Below are 14,887 nucleotides of genomic sequence, written 5' to 3' on the forward strand. Positions count from 1 at the left end.
TGAAGAAAGGTTGGCTACCTTTGAAATATTCTCAAATTGCCCAACATGCAACATTTCAACAATGCAACTCACGGAGCGAGTTGGCCTGCAACTTCTTTGTCGGATGGGGGGGGGGGGGTCCCAGGTGGCGGGACATGCAGTAACAAGCGGATGGCCTGGGTTCAAATCTGTCCTTTCTCACGTGTGTCATTCTCACTCCTTGGTGTTTCAACCAGGAGAGACATCGTGAGTTTAAGTATGCGAGGCTGGATGTGTTTGGAGAATGACATTCTGAGCGTCACTAGAACAAATCCCTCCATGCAGTCCGGACCCTGGTGGAGGTGAAGCTGAGGACTTGATGAGACCGAGTGGGGTGAAGAGTTGATGGATGATGTCCTGTGCTGATGAAGAGGGAGGTGAATGATGATCAGCTGAGTATGAGGGAGGAACGGCGTGCCATTGGTTAGATTAGTACTGCTGAAGAGACGGCTGATTACTCGATGAAGGCATAAAAACACACTTCCTGCTGCGTCCTCACATCAGCTCAAGACGGGCTGGAAGTTTCATGTCTTTTGTCTTTTTGAATACATCATTTCTTAACTTCTGCAGACATGAAGCTGAGGTGTTTTTGTTTCACGACTTCTTTCTTGTCTCCTTCTGCAGCCTCCAAAGTTTGAGATGGATCTTGACTCAGAAAGAAAACATGCACATGAACGGTCCTGTGACCCACATAAAGATGCCAGCAGAGTGAGAGCTTCCTGTCACTTTACAAACCCTCTCTGTATTCCACGACCTCGACATTTGAATTACCGTATTTAACTAATATTAGTTTAGGGGAGTGTGTGGAAAATAACGTGAGCATTTACTCATCACTCATGCTGCATGGACACGTCAGGTCATAGTTATTCAGTTTGGTACAAAAAAAACCAGGAAACTCAGACAGAAGACAACTGAGTCACATTCTGTTCATGGACTCAAACCGATGTCTGACTTATCTCGTCTTATATCTGTTCTTTTAAAAAGAGGCGTTTTCCTTCTAATCACAGAAATGAAATTAAAAAATGGCTGATCGCTGGTTTGCCCAACCTCAGACTGAGTGAAAAGTCGTCTCGAGACCAGTTTTTCAACAACACCAGTTCAACAGCTTCACCTGGAGGTGCTCCCTCTGCTTCATCAGTGTGTGAATGGATGAGTTCATACTGATGGACTCTTCACTCTGCAGCAGCCTCTACCATCAGTGTGTGAATGTGTATTTGTGAGTTATTACTGATGGACTCTTCACTCAGAGTAAACATGGAGACGACCAGCCGGCTGGTCGTCGGCTGATCAGCTGCTGTAACTGTTGTAATTGAGTTCACATGAGCTGCTGGTGGGACTCATTTCAAACAGGCGCAGAGAGTCCCGTGTCTGCTCCGTCTTACCTCCTCCCCCTCTCGGACACTCCCACCTCCCAACCCTTCGACTTTCTCTCTCTTGATGTGTTCCCTCCCCTCACATAAATGTGTGTTTTTTTTTACTTTTCTGTTGTGTTTTTTTTCTTATTCTCAGGGCTCAGAAGACCACCACCTGAGCCTGTAGGCTGACGTCGACATGGCTCCAGAGAAGGAAAGTAATGGGGTCAGCAACTATGCATTTACAGTAAGTATGCACCTTTTATAAGACTGATCTTTTTAAAGGTTGGATGAATCTTTACTCTGACCGTGTTGTTGTCATATTACAACATTTCTACCTGTGAGAAAGTGGAGATGGATGTGTGACTGCGTGGATTATCACTGCACTGACTAAAGCATGCTGCTGCTGCTGTTTGAGACGCTCAGTTAAACATGAACATCTGATGTTAAAGCTGGAGGAGTCGCCTCATGCTTAATGATGTATTTACTTGTGTGCATTCTTGCTCCAGCATGCTTAAAGAACCCGTTACACGAACCGCGAGTCGAACAGTGTTAGAGTCAGAGAGACTGAAGTCGAATCCTCAAATTGTCTTTTACACTTCAAAGCATTTCTGTTCACCGTCACACTCGAGACTAAAGTTTCTTAATGAGAGAAAGTTTGCACGTTAAAACCTGCACATGTGTCTGTCAGAGCAGGGAGCAAAGCGGCCCTTTAAAATGTGGATAAAAAGGACACATTTCAGAACCTGAACCAGCTTCATCTGCGAGGTACGCTCACACTCTGACTCCAGTGAACTGTGTACAGACACCAACATCAGACAATATTACAGACGAACATGTGCGAGACTAAACGAGACGCCGTGCAGTGCTGCCGAGTTTAAACGTGACTCCACGTCACTCGAGCGTTTTCTTTATGAGCGTACGAGTCGATGACACACAAATGATCAATCTGTGTTGATCAACATGTGCAATTTTTGCAACGACAGGAAACCTCCCTAATGGGGCCCCATCGGACAGCACTCACTCTTCATGCCCTGCTCAGTGTCGCATGCATTACTGCTGTGAAATCAATAATGGAGGGGCCCCCTGTGAGTGTTTACCTTGGGCCCCTGCAGACCTGAGAAGCTGTTTTTATGTGTCGGCCTCCTCTTCTTCACAGAATCTCAGGATATCAGACGCTGAGAAGATCAGAAAAAAGTCAGATAATGTGAGATAAAGGCTCCAAAAGGCAAAATATCTCCAACCAGCTTCAAAAAGGGGGATTCTTGTAAATCACAGAAGTGATGCTTCTCATGTGATGTCTGTTGTGCTTCCAGGCTTAAATTCAATATTTATTAAAGACACATCTCTTGTCTCCGGGTTAAAACAGACAACAAAGAAGATGCAAAATGTGTTTATCAAGACAAATCCAGCAATATTTACCCGAATGAAGACATCTTTCTTAAAAGTGCAGATTAACATGTTTACACTTCAAAGACCGTCGCCGCTCTTTAATCTAATCTAATCCTACGTGGTAAGATTTGCAGTTTTTGCAGAGTCCTTCATGGAGCAGGATTGTTTAGTGAAAACAACATGTCGTTTTGTCCCATTCTAAGTATTTATAAGTCATCTGACTTTGACCTTTTCTAATTCACATCTGTTAAAAGGAAAATTCATTCTTGTGCAATTCCTCGGATCGCCACGGAGGCTAGAAAGTCATAAAGCGAAAGGTCACACTCCCTGAAGAGGAAGAATGAAGATTAGGAAAGTTCTGCGTGTCCTGCTTCGGCTTGTGTTCAAATGTTAAAATGACAGTGAAGCACAATGACCTCTTCCTGCCTCTGTCCGTTTGAAGCTTGAGAAGCGTTTCTGTGATCTGCCTGACACGAAGCACGGAGAGGACTCGGACTCGTCGCTGCACGGAGACAGCAACAAGTTAGCGTACTGCGTGACAGACGTACCGCCCTGGTACCTGTGCATCCTTCTCGGCATCCAGGTACGTCTCAAGGTCACGTATGACTTGCACATATTTACTGATCTGATCTGCTGTAATGCAAACATGATCGCACCGTCACACGTCTCTGTTCTTCATGCTCAGTTAGACTTGCTTTTTACTCACACGTGAAAATATGCTCAGCTGAGATGTGTGAGCAAACTTTAGCACTTTTTATGTTTGTGCATGTAGTCGTCACACACACACACACACACACACACAAACACACACACACACACACACACACACACACACACTCACAGCCTTCTGGTTTCCCTGTTTCAGCACTGTCTGACCGCCTTCGGGGGCATCGTGGCCATCCCGTTGATCCTGTCTCAGGGCTTGTGTTTGCATCACGACGGCCTCACACAAAGCCACCTCATCAGCACCATCTTCTTCGTCTCTGGTCTCTGCACTCTGTTGCAGGTCACCTTTGGCATCAGGTAAGAAACCAGGGGAACGAGCAGGGAGACGCCGCAGGGCGAGGAAACTGCGTTTAGAGCCCCAGACCAGTCGGGGACCCCGACAGTAGGAGGGGCCCCCTGTGAATGTTTGTAGGACACTGTGCTGATACCTTTGAATTAGAGACGTCGTGGCCTACAGATGTGATTTATAATCTGCTGCTGTAGGTTCATGCATTAATTGCCTCGTGCAGCTGCACAGCAGGGGGCATTAAAGTCGAATTAACCACGCTGCTCCCTCTGATTAAAAACAGAACAATAAAAACTCTCAGCTTTGCTTCTTAGCTCCTTTTGAAGTGCGAGCGCTGCCAGAGTTATCGCTGCGCAGCCTTGACCACGAACAATAGAATATTTTACTGTTAACGTGGATTATGGGAACTTTCACTTTAAGATGCTTACAAATATTACCGTTTTTTTTTTTTTTACTTGATCATGTGTGAAGTGTTTCGGAGTCTATTTGTGAAGTTAGTGCGGTTCGTTTGTGTGAAAGCTGGACAGAGAGGCCGGTCTCAGTCCACTGTTTGTCTCCAACTTGTTCTGGATTAACCCGTCGACCGAGTCCTCCGTGTTCATCATCCGTTTCAAACTACAAGCAGACCTGACGGAGCTTCAGAAACAGTTTGACTGGAGGATCAGAGTCCTTCTCCTGAGCTGTCTTTACGAGGACCTCACGTACAAGCTGTTGACCTTCAGGGATTAAATTAACCCTCACAATATAAAAACTGATGAGCAGAACTTCGATCTGTCCACTTCAATATTGTAACGTGTCTTTGGAGCAGCCACAGCCAATCAGGAGTCGTCCACTACTCTTTGTTTACTTCTGGGATTTCTGACCAATCAGAGAGCATGTTCCACATTTTGGTCTGTTTTCAAAAGTCCCCGTGTGAACACACTTCAGGTAATCAGGCAGAAATAATAATAAAAAAAAGAAAAGGTTAATGATTCAGACCAGAGCAAACGATCCAGAGGTGTGAAAATGACAAGAGAATAATTCATTCAGGACGTCGGAATTATTCATTATCAGTATAATGACAAGGAACTTCTTCTTCTCCGTCGCTGCAGCCAAACACAAACTCTCGTCTCACTGAATTTGAATCCATCCTCACATTCAAAATCACCGCCTGGTTTGGTTCACTCACTCTCACTCACCGAAAACGCTCTTAGTAAAATCATCAAAACAAGCAGTAAAATCATTGGTCAGGAACAGAAGTCACTCACTAACATCTACAACATCAGAGTCCTGAGCAAAGGCAGCCAGATCTCCACTGAGCCTTCACACACCCTGCTGCCTTCAGGGCCCTCAGGTACAGCACCCTCACTACACTCTGCTGCCTTCAGGGCCCTCAGGTACAGCACCCTCACTACACCCTGCTGCCTTCAGGGCCCTCAGGTACAGCACCCTCACTACACTCTGCTGCCTTCAGGGCCCTCAGGTACAGCACCCTCACTACACTCTGCTGCCTTCAGGGCCCTCAGGTACAGCACCCTCACTACACTCTGTTGCCTTCAGGGCCCTCAGGTACAGGGCGCTCCCACTGAGGACAAAGAGGGCCAGCTGTTGTTTTTAAGCTATTTATTAGGGACTTCATGACCAATAAGAATTTTTAAAGTGTGAATGTTGTGTGTGTTGTGTCTTGTGTTCTGTCCTGGCGCTTTCCCTGCAACGAAGTTCCTAACAGATAAATAAAGTTCATTTGATTTGATTTGACTGCTGAGTCTCACGCCGAGCTGCAAAGACGTGTGCACAGAAGTCTTGAAACGACGGCTGTGCGTTCGGAGAGCTTGGATCTTGAAACCGTGTCCTGCTGCTCTGAACATGCTCTGTGCTTGTGCAGACTCAGCCTGACTTAATATTTGTGTCACAGCAGGATTAGCGGAGGAATTTCCATCTTATTATGTTTGGAATTTAGTTCTTGCTAAATCCACATTCCCCTGCTTTAGCACCACTGCTGCTTTCCTGTCTTTCTCCAAATAGCTGCAGGTCAGCGGGAACACAGCAACCGAAGCCAAAAGAAAACAACAACATTTGAACCTCTCCTCAGACAGAATCACTCTCCATCATCACTATGAGTTTAGAGTCTTTTCTTCTACTTGCTGTGAAGCCCTGAAGTGCATTTTGCATCAGACATGTTGAAGTTGTGCTGCAGCCTGATGTGAACCGCAGACAGTAAAGTGAGCAGATGACCTTAACTTAGTTAACCTCCAGATAGCAATCATTCTAAATTAGACGATTAGGCTCTCCGTCCTCACATGATTTAAATGAACCATTTCATCATCTGTTGGTCAAAGACACTGTGGATACACTCACAGACATTGTAGAGGGAGTTCTGGTAAGCTAATGCAAAGTTTTAATTTCATTTCTTAAAGGAGAAGTGTGCAGCTTGGAAGTCTGACTTCTTATATTTTAGGTGAATTTGTTTTAAAAAAACGAGCTGAAAAAAAGGCCGTGGTCATTCACTTTCTGCCCAAAGGGTTCAAGAACTTCATCACCCAGAATGCTCTGGGTTTCTCCCAGGCTGTCAGAATATCAATTTAAAGAAGTGGGTTTTTAATTTGGTGACGTGTCAGAAAATGAAAAAGACGGCGAGCGTTTGTCAAAATGTACACGGTGAAATTTGCTTCAGTTAACATTAAAGTGATGCGCGATAACCACAGCAGCTCCGCCCACTTCCTCAGCTCGACACGCCCCCCCGCCCACCGTCTGTCCTGTCGGGGCGGCTGTGGCTCAGTTTGAAGACTCGCTCGCCTCTCAATCAGAATTTTGCAGGATACCATAAATAGAAATCCTAGAGGTGCCCAATATTGGGTCATTTTTACCCAAACGTGCTGCTCCAGCACCAGCTGATCTCCAAGGTTACGTACCGCCCGTCTCTCGAGGAGACAATGTGGAAGTTCAGGGATCTTTCCTTGGAGTTAACTCTGAGAACAGTGAACCACACGTTGTCTGATTAACAGCTGATTAAAATGAGAAACATGGTCGTGTTTCACCTGTCGCTCCAAACTGATGATGCACGACCCTGTCACTCTTCTTATGTGTCTTTTACTTTTATTCCCAGACTGCCCATTCTCCAAGGTGGCACGTTCACTTTGCTGCTACCGTCCATGGCGATGCTCTCCATGCCGGAGTGGACATGTCCCGCTTGGACGCAAAACGCCAGCCTCGTCAACACGTCCTCCCCAGAGTTCATGGACGTGTGGCAGAGTCGCATGAGAGCAGTAAGTAGACCACGTGGTGTTTCTAATCACAACTTACAGCCTGACTTACTGAGCTTTGGTTTAGAGCTCACACACAATCAGGTTTCATGGTTGTTGACTCGAGTTTGTGTTGGAGCCTTACGTAATCAGAGCTGGGAGTCTGATCAATGGTGATTCATTAATGGGTCTAATTGGCTCGTGCTGAAAAGCTGTACGTACTTCTCAAAAGACCCGTGCGACGTTGGAAATGCCAACATACAAAGGCGTATTAAAACATGCTAACACGCACAGTGGGTTCAGGCTGGAGGTCGGACGACTAGCTCTAACAGGCGACCTTTATCGATGGAGATTTATGAGTTTTTGGTCAAATTAAAGAGTTTAGAATTGGAGGTTATAAAATATGCTCACCCCATGTTCGGACTCTGTTGGCGACACAAGGTCTCCAGTAAAAACAGTCATCGTTATGAAAACGGCTGATTTGGTATAAAGTAAAACATTTTAATTCCTTTGTAAGAAGCGGGTGGCCAGAACAAAAAATACTAAACTGTTGAATTATGTGTTAATGAGCAGCACAGTACTGAATCAGCTCTTTTTAAAGTTTTTAATGATTTGGTTTTTTTTCAGTAGAAAGAGGGGGCTGTCCTACTTCATTAATTCTGAAATCTGATTATTGTCGGGTTTGAACAATGGTGGCCATGTTTAATTTGTTCTATCAGACCTGAGAACAGAAGTTGTGAACAGTATTTCTTTCCCTCTCGTGTGGGGTCCCTCAGGGTTCTGTTCTTGTGCCTCTTTCCTTTTAAGATAAAGTATTACAAAGCACACTGAATACTGACAGCTGGACTGTGCTCTGTCGCCCCCTGGTGGTGGAATGAGTTACAGAACTCTGCAGAGTCTATTTGCAGCTCTTGCTTCAGAGTAATGAATATGACCTGACCTGTTGGGACTTCATGCTGTCTGTCTTGTGTCTCTCTTTAGCTCCAGGGGTCCATCATGGTCGGCTCACTCTTCCAGGTGTTCATCGGCTTCTCCGGCCTCATCGGCCTCTTCATGCGCTTCATCGGTCCCCTCACCATCGCTCCCACCATCGCTCTCATCGGACTCTCCCTGTTTGACTCAGCTGGTACCAGTGCTGGCTACCACTGGGGCATCTCTGCCATGTGGGTAAAAATTCCAGAGTTTGAGGATGTACTCAACAGGTTACATGTTTAGACCACATCACACAAAGAGGTTAAACCGAGAGCGATGTGTTTTTTTATCTAATGCATTCTTGCCAAACAAACCTGGCTCATACAGTAGGTTACGTTTAATCAGCTTAAACCTGTTGAGCCTAAAGTACATTGAAGTTTTAATAGTAATGAAAAGATCTAGCAAAGCAACAACAACTCTGTGGGAGGGAAAGCTTATTAAAGATAATAATTTTGCTGATTGGACCTCGACTTAGCTCGCTCTGCTAAGTCCTGCTCAGATTTAATGCTGTAGCTTCTTTCCTTTTTAATCCATTTCTTTGCCTTTGTTTTTCCACGCAGGACCACATCACTGATCATCCTGTTCTCACAGTACCTCCGTCACATCCCTGTCCCCTTTCCCATGTACAGCAAAGCTAAAAAACTACACACCTCCCGTGTCTACGTCTTTCAAATTCTCCCGGTAAGTACCACGTAATCGTCTGTCTTATGTACACCGGTCAGCCAAATCCTCAAGACCATCTGTGCAGTCTAATCCAATCAAATACAAAGGCTATAGAATAAATTCTACTTGACATGGTATCAAAGGTGTTGATTGGACTTTTTGCACGTTATTGAAGTCATGGTGGGTGGTTGTGGTAGTGTACTCAAGTGCATCCCAATGGAGTGCCTGAAGTGCTCAGGTTTTTAGTTCTGTTGTTTTTCGGACTTCTTCATTTTTAGCAAAAAAAAAAAAAAAAGGCTCATCAGGAAGCACACAATGTCATAACTCGTGTTTGTCCTTAATTTTTTTTTTTATTAAATGACCACAGGTCATTAACCTGAAATATGACAAACAAATAACTACAAATATTATTTAAAAATATCAAACAATATAATAATGAAATCAAAGAAGCCTGCAAAGACATCAAAGTGTAGTAAATCTGGCTTAAAACAATATTAACTACATTACCCAGAATGCCTAGCGCCGGAGGAACATGCGCATAGCGACTCTACCGCTGGTCACTGGTTGCTATGGATACTGTTGTTATGGACGCTGTCACAGAGCCAATGCCACCCGTGACTCTCCCAAATGATTTATAAACGCGCAAACGCAACATAACGACGCAGCACGACATCATGAATCACCAAACCAAACCAAACCAAACCAGAACCAAACCAGACCAAACCAAACCAAACCAGAACCAAACCAGAACCAAACCAGAACCAAACCAAACCAGAACCAAACCAAACCAGAACCAAACCAGAACCAAACCAGAACCAAACCAAACCAAACCAGAACCAAACCAGACCAAACCAAACCAAACCAGAACCAAACCAGAACCAAACCAGAACCAAACCAGACCAAACCAAACCAAACCAGAACCAGAACCAAACCAGAACCAAACCAGACCAAACCAGAACCAAACCAAACCAGAACCAAACCAGACCAAACCAGACCAAACCAAACCAAACCAGAACCAGAACCAAACCAGACCAAACCAGAACCAAACCAAACCAGAACCAAACCAGACCAAACCAGAACCAAACCAAACCAAACCAGAACCAAACCAGAACCAAACCAAACCAGAACCAAACCAGAACCAAACCAGAACCAAACCAGACCAAACCAGAACCAAACCAAACCAAACCAGAACCAAACATGAACCAAACCAAACCAAACCAAACCAAACCAAACCAGAACCAAACCAAACCAGAACCAAACCAGACCAAACCAGAACCAAACCAAACCAGAACCAAACCAGACCAAACCAGAACCAAACCAAACCAAAACCAAACCAAACCAAACCAGAACCAAACCAAACCAAACCAAACCAAACCAAACCAGAACCAAACCAGAACCAAACCAAACACCAGAAACCAATCAGACCACCGCGAGGGGCTAATAATGATAGCCTAATCACGCTACACAGCTTCCCGGGTCACCAAGCGACAGGCTACAGGCTAACAAGCTACTCTCGGCCAGCTAACACGGACACATTGATGTCCAGTGCTCACACATATAAGTGACTTTAACAGGGTTATTAGGCAGTGTGAGTAGATACAGTTACATACCAACAGGCTATGTGCTCCTGATGATGGTTTGAGATGACCAGGTGCCATAGTTAAAGTTTTTACTGCAGCTGCGCATGCGCACACAATATAACATGTATGAGCATTAATGCAACTTAAAGTTCTTTCTGTTTTAAGAAAACACATCAGACCCATTTTCTTTTCTTTTTCCTGTCTTGGATGAGTTAAAGGTCTCAACAGTTGTACTGGATTGCATTTGATAGGTGGTTGTGTGGCTGATCAGTTTGTGGTATTATCATTTATTATTTCTTCAGACAACAAGGCGAGACAGATGTTTTTTTTTTCTTCATATCCTCAGGTGTTGCTGGGTGTCAGCTTGTCTTGGCTCGTGTGCTACATTTTCACCATATACAACGTGTTTCCTGCTGATCCAGACCAGTATGGTTACAGAGCTCGCACTGATCTAAAGGGAGACGTCATGAGCCAAGCCCCCTGGTTCACTTTTCCTTACCCAGGTAACTTTGGACCTTTTTTAAAAAAAAAAAAAATGGTAAAAGAAATAGCTAAGCCAAGCTGTAACTTCTGTGTCATTCTCTGAATCCAATCTCAGGTCAGTGGGGAGTCCCGACCGTGAGCCTGGCAGGGGTGGTTGGTATCCTGGCTGGCGTGATTTCCTCCATGGTAGAGTCAGTCGGAGACTATCACGCGTGTGCCAGACTTTCTGGGGCTCCACCTCCCCCTAAACATGCCATCAACAGGGGTATTGGGATTGAAGGACTGGGCTGTCTGCTGGCCGGAGCCTGGGGAACCGGAAATGGTACCACATCATACAGCGAGAATGTCGGAGCCCTCGGTATCACAAAGGTAAGACGGACCTCTGTCACCGTGTATCGCCTACTTCAGTGGTATCTCAAGACACTTTAGAAGAAGAGCAGGTCAAACCACATTCTTTGTACTATTATTTACAGAGAGACAACAGTTGTCCAGAATGAGCACAGCACTGTTTTAGTATGTACTTGTTTAAAAGTTTAAAAACATGCTTTTATTTCCCTCTTCCATTTTCTCCTGGCAGGTTGGCAGTCGCATGGTGATCGTTGCCAGCGGGGTCTTGATGGTGATCATGGGTTTGTTCGGTAAAGTGGGCGCTATATTCACTACCATCCCCTCCCCCGTGGTAGGAGGGATGTTCCTGGTTATGTTTGGAGTCATATGTGCTGCAGGAGTTTCAAATCTGCAGGTACACGCTTTAAAACCATTTTGACCACTTGTTTATTCGTTGACTTAAAAAAAAAAGGGTGCTTACATTGTTTTTTTTCTTCCACGTTTACAGTATGCTGATATGAATTCATCTCGAAACATCTTCATTTTTGGCTTCTCCATGTTCTCCGGTCTGGTCATTCCCAACTGGATATTAAAGAATCAAAAAGCTATCGCTACAGGTGCATGAGACGTGACTCCATACTCTCCAATGCATCACACTTTGAGCTGATCATTCAGTTGAAACTTATTTTGTTTTGATGCGATCGCAGGTGTGGTTGAACTGGACCAGGTCCTGCAGGTTCTCCTGACCACCAGCATGTTTGTGGGAGGTTTCTTCGGCTTCATACTGGACAACACTATTCCAGGTACTGTTTCATATCTTACTGTGCTTATTTCACTGCAGCGTGTTGAGAAAGGAGAAACGCCGTTCTCCCTGTTCAGAGGAAGAGCATTTTACACAAACATCCCAAATCAAGTCAGTCTCTCCTGCGTGAATGTGTCTCTGAGTCCTGACTGTCTCCAGTGAGGGAGAAGCTGGAGTCCTGCTGGCTGTGTTGTTGTCAGAGCTGTGTTTACATGGCTCCTCCCCTTCAGTATAAAAGCTGTTTGAGTCAAGAAGAAGAACATACTCACTGATTATTTAGATGTCACGTCAGTGTCTTTAAATCACTGTCAATCTGTGTCAATTTAAGTGCAAAATGAAGCTATGAGTTAGCATGCTAGTTAGCATGCTAACATTAGACTGCTAACGCGGCTCGAGCAAAGAACCGATTAGGCTTTGAGGTGCTGAATGATGGCGTGTTGTAAAACCATGAGTGAAGAGAGGTTGGAGGCGTGTCTCTGGAGGAGGGCGGAGGCTTCAGGACAGAGGAGGCGTGGCCTAACAGCAGTTTGTTTTTGTTTCATGCTGGAGCTCAAGGGCGACATCTACTGGATTGAAAAGTCGGACATTTTTCTTTTAAAGCCATTGTGCGATTAAATCCACCTTTTAAGGTGTAAAGCTGTAAAATATTCAAAGTTTAAATCAACGTTATGCTTTTTTATGTGTAGTTTATCGAGGACAAAAGACCGAAGCTCCACTAAATGTTCAACTTTATTTCATATTTCATACGCTTCATTGTCGTGGAAGAGCTACATGCTATATTCCCAGGCTTTTTTTTTTTTTTTTTTTAAATCTAGAAAGAGCAAGTAGCACAAAGAGAGTCAGAGATATCGTCTCTATGCTTTAACCCATTTTACACGTGTCCAACAGGATCGAAGCATGAGCGAGGCATCCTGGCCTGGAACAAGGCTCACGAGGACGACTCCAGCAACACCCTGGAGAGCGGCGAGGTCTACAACCTTCCCTTCGGCCTCAGCTCTTACTCGTCTTCGTCATCCTGGCTCCGCTTCGTTCCCTTCTGCCCGCCGGGCGTGTCCACCTCGCTGGAGAGCGACGCCCTGGAGCCAAAGAGGCCCCTGGGACATCCAGAGCCTCCGCAGCTCATCATCGGGGTCACTCTTTGAGAGCTGTTCTCTCTTCAGCACGGCATTTTAAGGATTGTCCCCCCCCCCCTCTCAAACCTTACAGTTATAGGCAGCTTAGTTTGGACTTCCTGTTCATCATCAAAGACACTGTACTGTAGAATCCTGGTGCAAAGTATTTCACGTGAGGTGACGTCTGCGACTAACGCCGTGCATTAGATCTGTTGATAAACGGACTTGTATTTAGATAGCTGGAGTTAGTGTTAATGGATCGTTTTGTAAGTTATTAATGATAAACGTCTGACAGTTATACGTCATCTTCAGAGTCCCTTTTATTCTCTGCAGTCACGCGTCTTCACGGAGCACAAACACTTGATTCTTGATTTTTACTCTCCTTTGATTGGACGTGTCTTGCAGGTGAGGGTGCTAGAGATCAAACACTGAAGAGACAACATGTAGAGTTGTTTAGATTTAAATGCTGGTGTACAAAGCCTCATGTATATACCGTACCTCATGTTTAGAAAAGCCCGCACTGAAGGGGTTAATATTGTAATGGTTTTGTTTTTCTCAGTCTGTGCACTTTATCAAACTCTGGACTCTGTTTGTCTGTTAGGATTTAAAAACACACGATGCATTGTTTTTACAAATCAGGCGACACACTGATTTCAGTGGCTATCTTAAAGAGAAAGGTCACGTGTGTGTTTTAAACTCCGACACGGAGAGGTCACATGACCTGCATGTGTTCAGTTTCTCCCCGTCAGATCCTGCTTAACGGCTTTGTACAAACTAACGAAGGACTCCGCCCAAACGTGTCTCTGTTGTCCGGCGGAGTCGACCATCTGCTGGGCGCTGAACACCAGAGTCAGCAGGACGCGCTCAAAGTCGTCCGGGTGCAAACGAGCCGTCTGATTTGAGAGGTTTGAGATGAGCTGAAATACATCCGGTAGCTTCCGGGGGATTATCTCCTCAAAGACGACTGCCAGGTTTCTCGTCTTGCTGAGCGAAGCCAGCTCGGCGTCCTGCACGGAAAACTCCCCGCTGGTCTGGAAACGTGAGCCAGACAGCAAAATCTGACGGACGAGGAGAACAACGATTGAGGCTGATTTAACACTTTGAATACACTCTTCTGTTTATCTTTGTCTCACCTCAAATAAAAGGTTGACGTCATCAGGGGAGTTGTGAAAGGTGGGGTTCTCCACAGCTGCTGCTCCTCGTTTTAGCCTGCTGGCAGCTGGAAACAAGGCTGGCAGGTAAAGAGAGACAGACAGGGAATACGTCAGATTCCTTCGCTAACATTTCTTCATATTATGGTGCTGTGATATACTGCTGTGGACCCAGATGGTTTTCTTAAATCTTTTTAAGTTGGGTATCCCTGTGACGGGCGAAGAAAAGCTCTAAACCTGAGGCGCCATGAAATCCAGGATTTAGCAGAAGCCTCTGTTCTGGCACATGTGAGACGCAGGATCATCAGCACACTGCGCTGCGTCTCTCACTTTTAAAGTCTGCCACCTCTGACCCTTACAGATGACTCCTATCTGCAGCTGAGGAGACTTCAAAAGGCCCCGACGAATCAAAGGTGGACCAACACATGGATTACTCTGCAGGCTCCACATTGTTTCAGTATGTACAGTGGGGGCGGAGCTTCAGAAGGCCAAAAAGCCCCTAGTTTAGACCGGGTTTAACATGACTGATCTCGTGCAGTTAGCTGAGAGTTAAAACCTTGAGCGTGAGAAAGCATTTGACTTTGCCTTCAAAGTTTGTGAATACAACGCAGTCGTGGCGTTTGCAACAGTAAAGACAGAAAGAAAAAAAAAAACAGAACAAATCGCTCGCAAACATTCTTCGTCTCAGTCGGACAAGTCATGCTTGTATTGGTTTCAGATGTTTCCTGCAGCAGAACATAGTTTGTGTTTGGCGTCCAGGCTTCAACCTCATCACAGTTTGAGGAGTGGTGAGATGATATCT

At 45.1% G+C, this 14,887-nt stretch overlaps 2 protein-coding genes across 2 annotated transcripts in view; one reads left to right on the forward strand and one right to left on the reverse strand.

Moving 5' to 3' along the window:
- Positions 1 to 1,526: 1,526 nt before the first annotated feature.
- slc23a4 (solute carrier family 23 member 4) lies at positions 1,527 to 13,234 on the forward strand. Its single transcript, XM_079346053.1, has 12 exons — positions 1,527 to 1,617; positions 3,205 to 3,345; positions 3,628 to 3,785; positions 6,860 to 7,019; positions 7,977 to 8,158; positions 8,528 to 8,648; positions 10,557 to 10,713; positions 10,809 to 11,062; positions 11,271 to 11,435; positions 11,529 to 11,637; positions 11,728 to 11,823; positions 12,711 to 13,234. Exons 1-12 carry the CDS (start codon positions 1,570 to 1,572, stop codon positions 12,962 to 12,964), a joined length of 1,845 nt encoding a protein of 614 aa, XP_079202179.1. The 5' UTR covers positions 1,527 to 1,569; the 3' UTR covers positions 12,965 to 13,234.
- Positions 13,235 to 13,361: 127 nt separating this feature from the next.
- Positions 13,362 to 14,887, reverse strand: part of LOC306825351 (protein FAM180A-like) — a 5,296-nt gene continuing 3,770 nt past the window's right edge. The window contains exons 2-3 of the mRNA XM_079346049.1: positions 14,068 to 14,165; positions 13,362 to 13,992 (exon numbers count right to left, since the gene is read on the reverse strand). Of these exons, the coding sequence (XP_079202175.1) occupies positions 13,666 to 13,992; positions 14,068 to 14,165 (425 nt within the window). The 3' untranslated portion in view covers positions 13,362 to 13,665. The remainder of the gene's footprint in view (positions 13,993 to 14,067; positions 14,166 to 14,887) is intronic.

Source organism: Symphodus melops (assembly GCF_947650265.1).
Source record: "Symphodus melops genome assembly, chromosome: 6".
Classification (NCBI taxonomy): domain Eukaryota; kingdom Metazoa; phylum Chordata; class Actinopteri; order Labriformes; family Labridae; genus Symphodus; species Symphodus melops.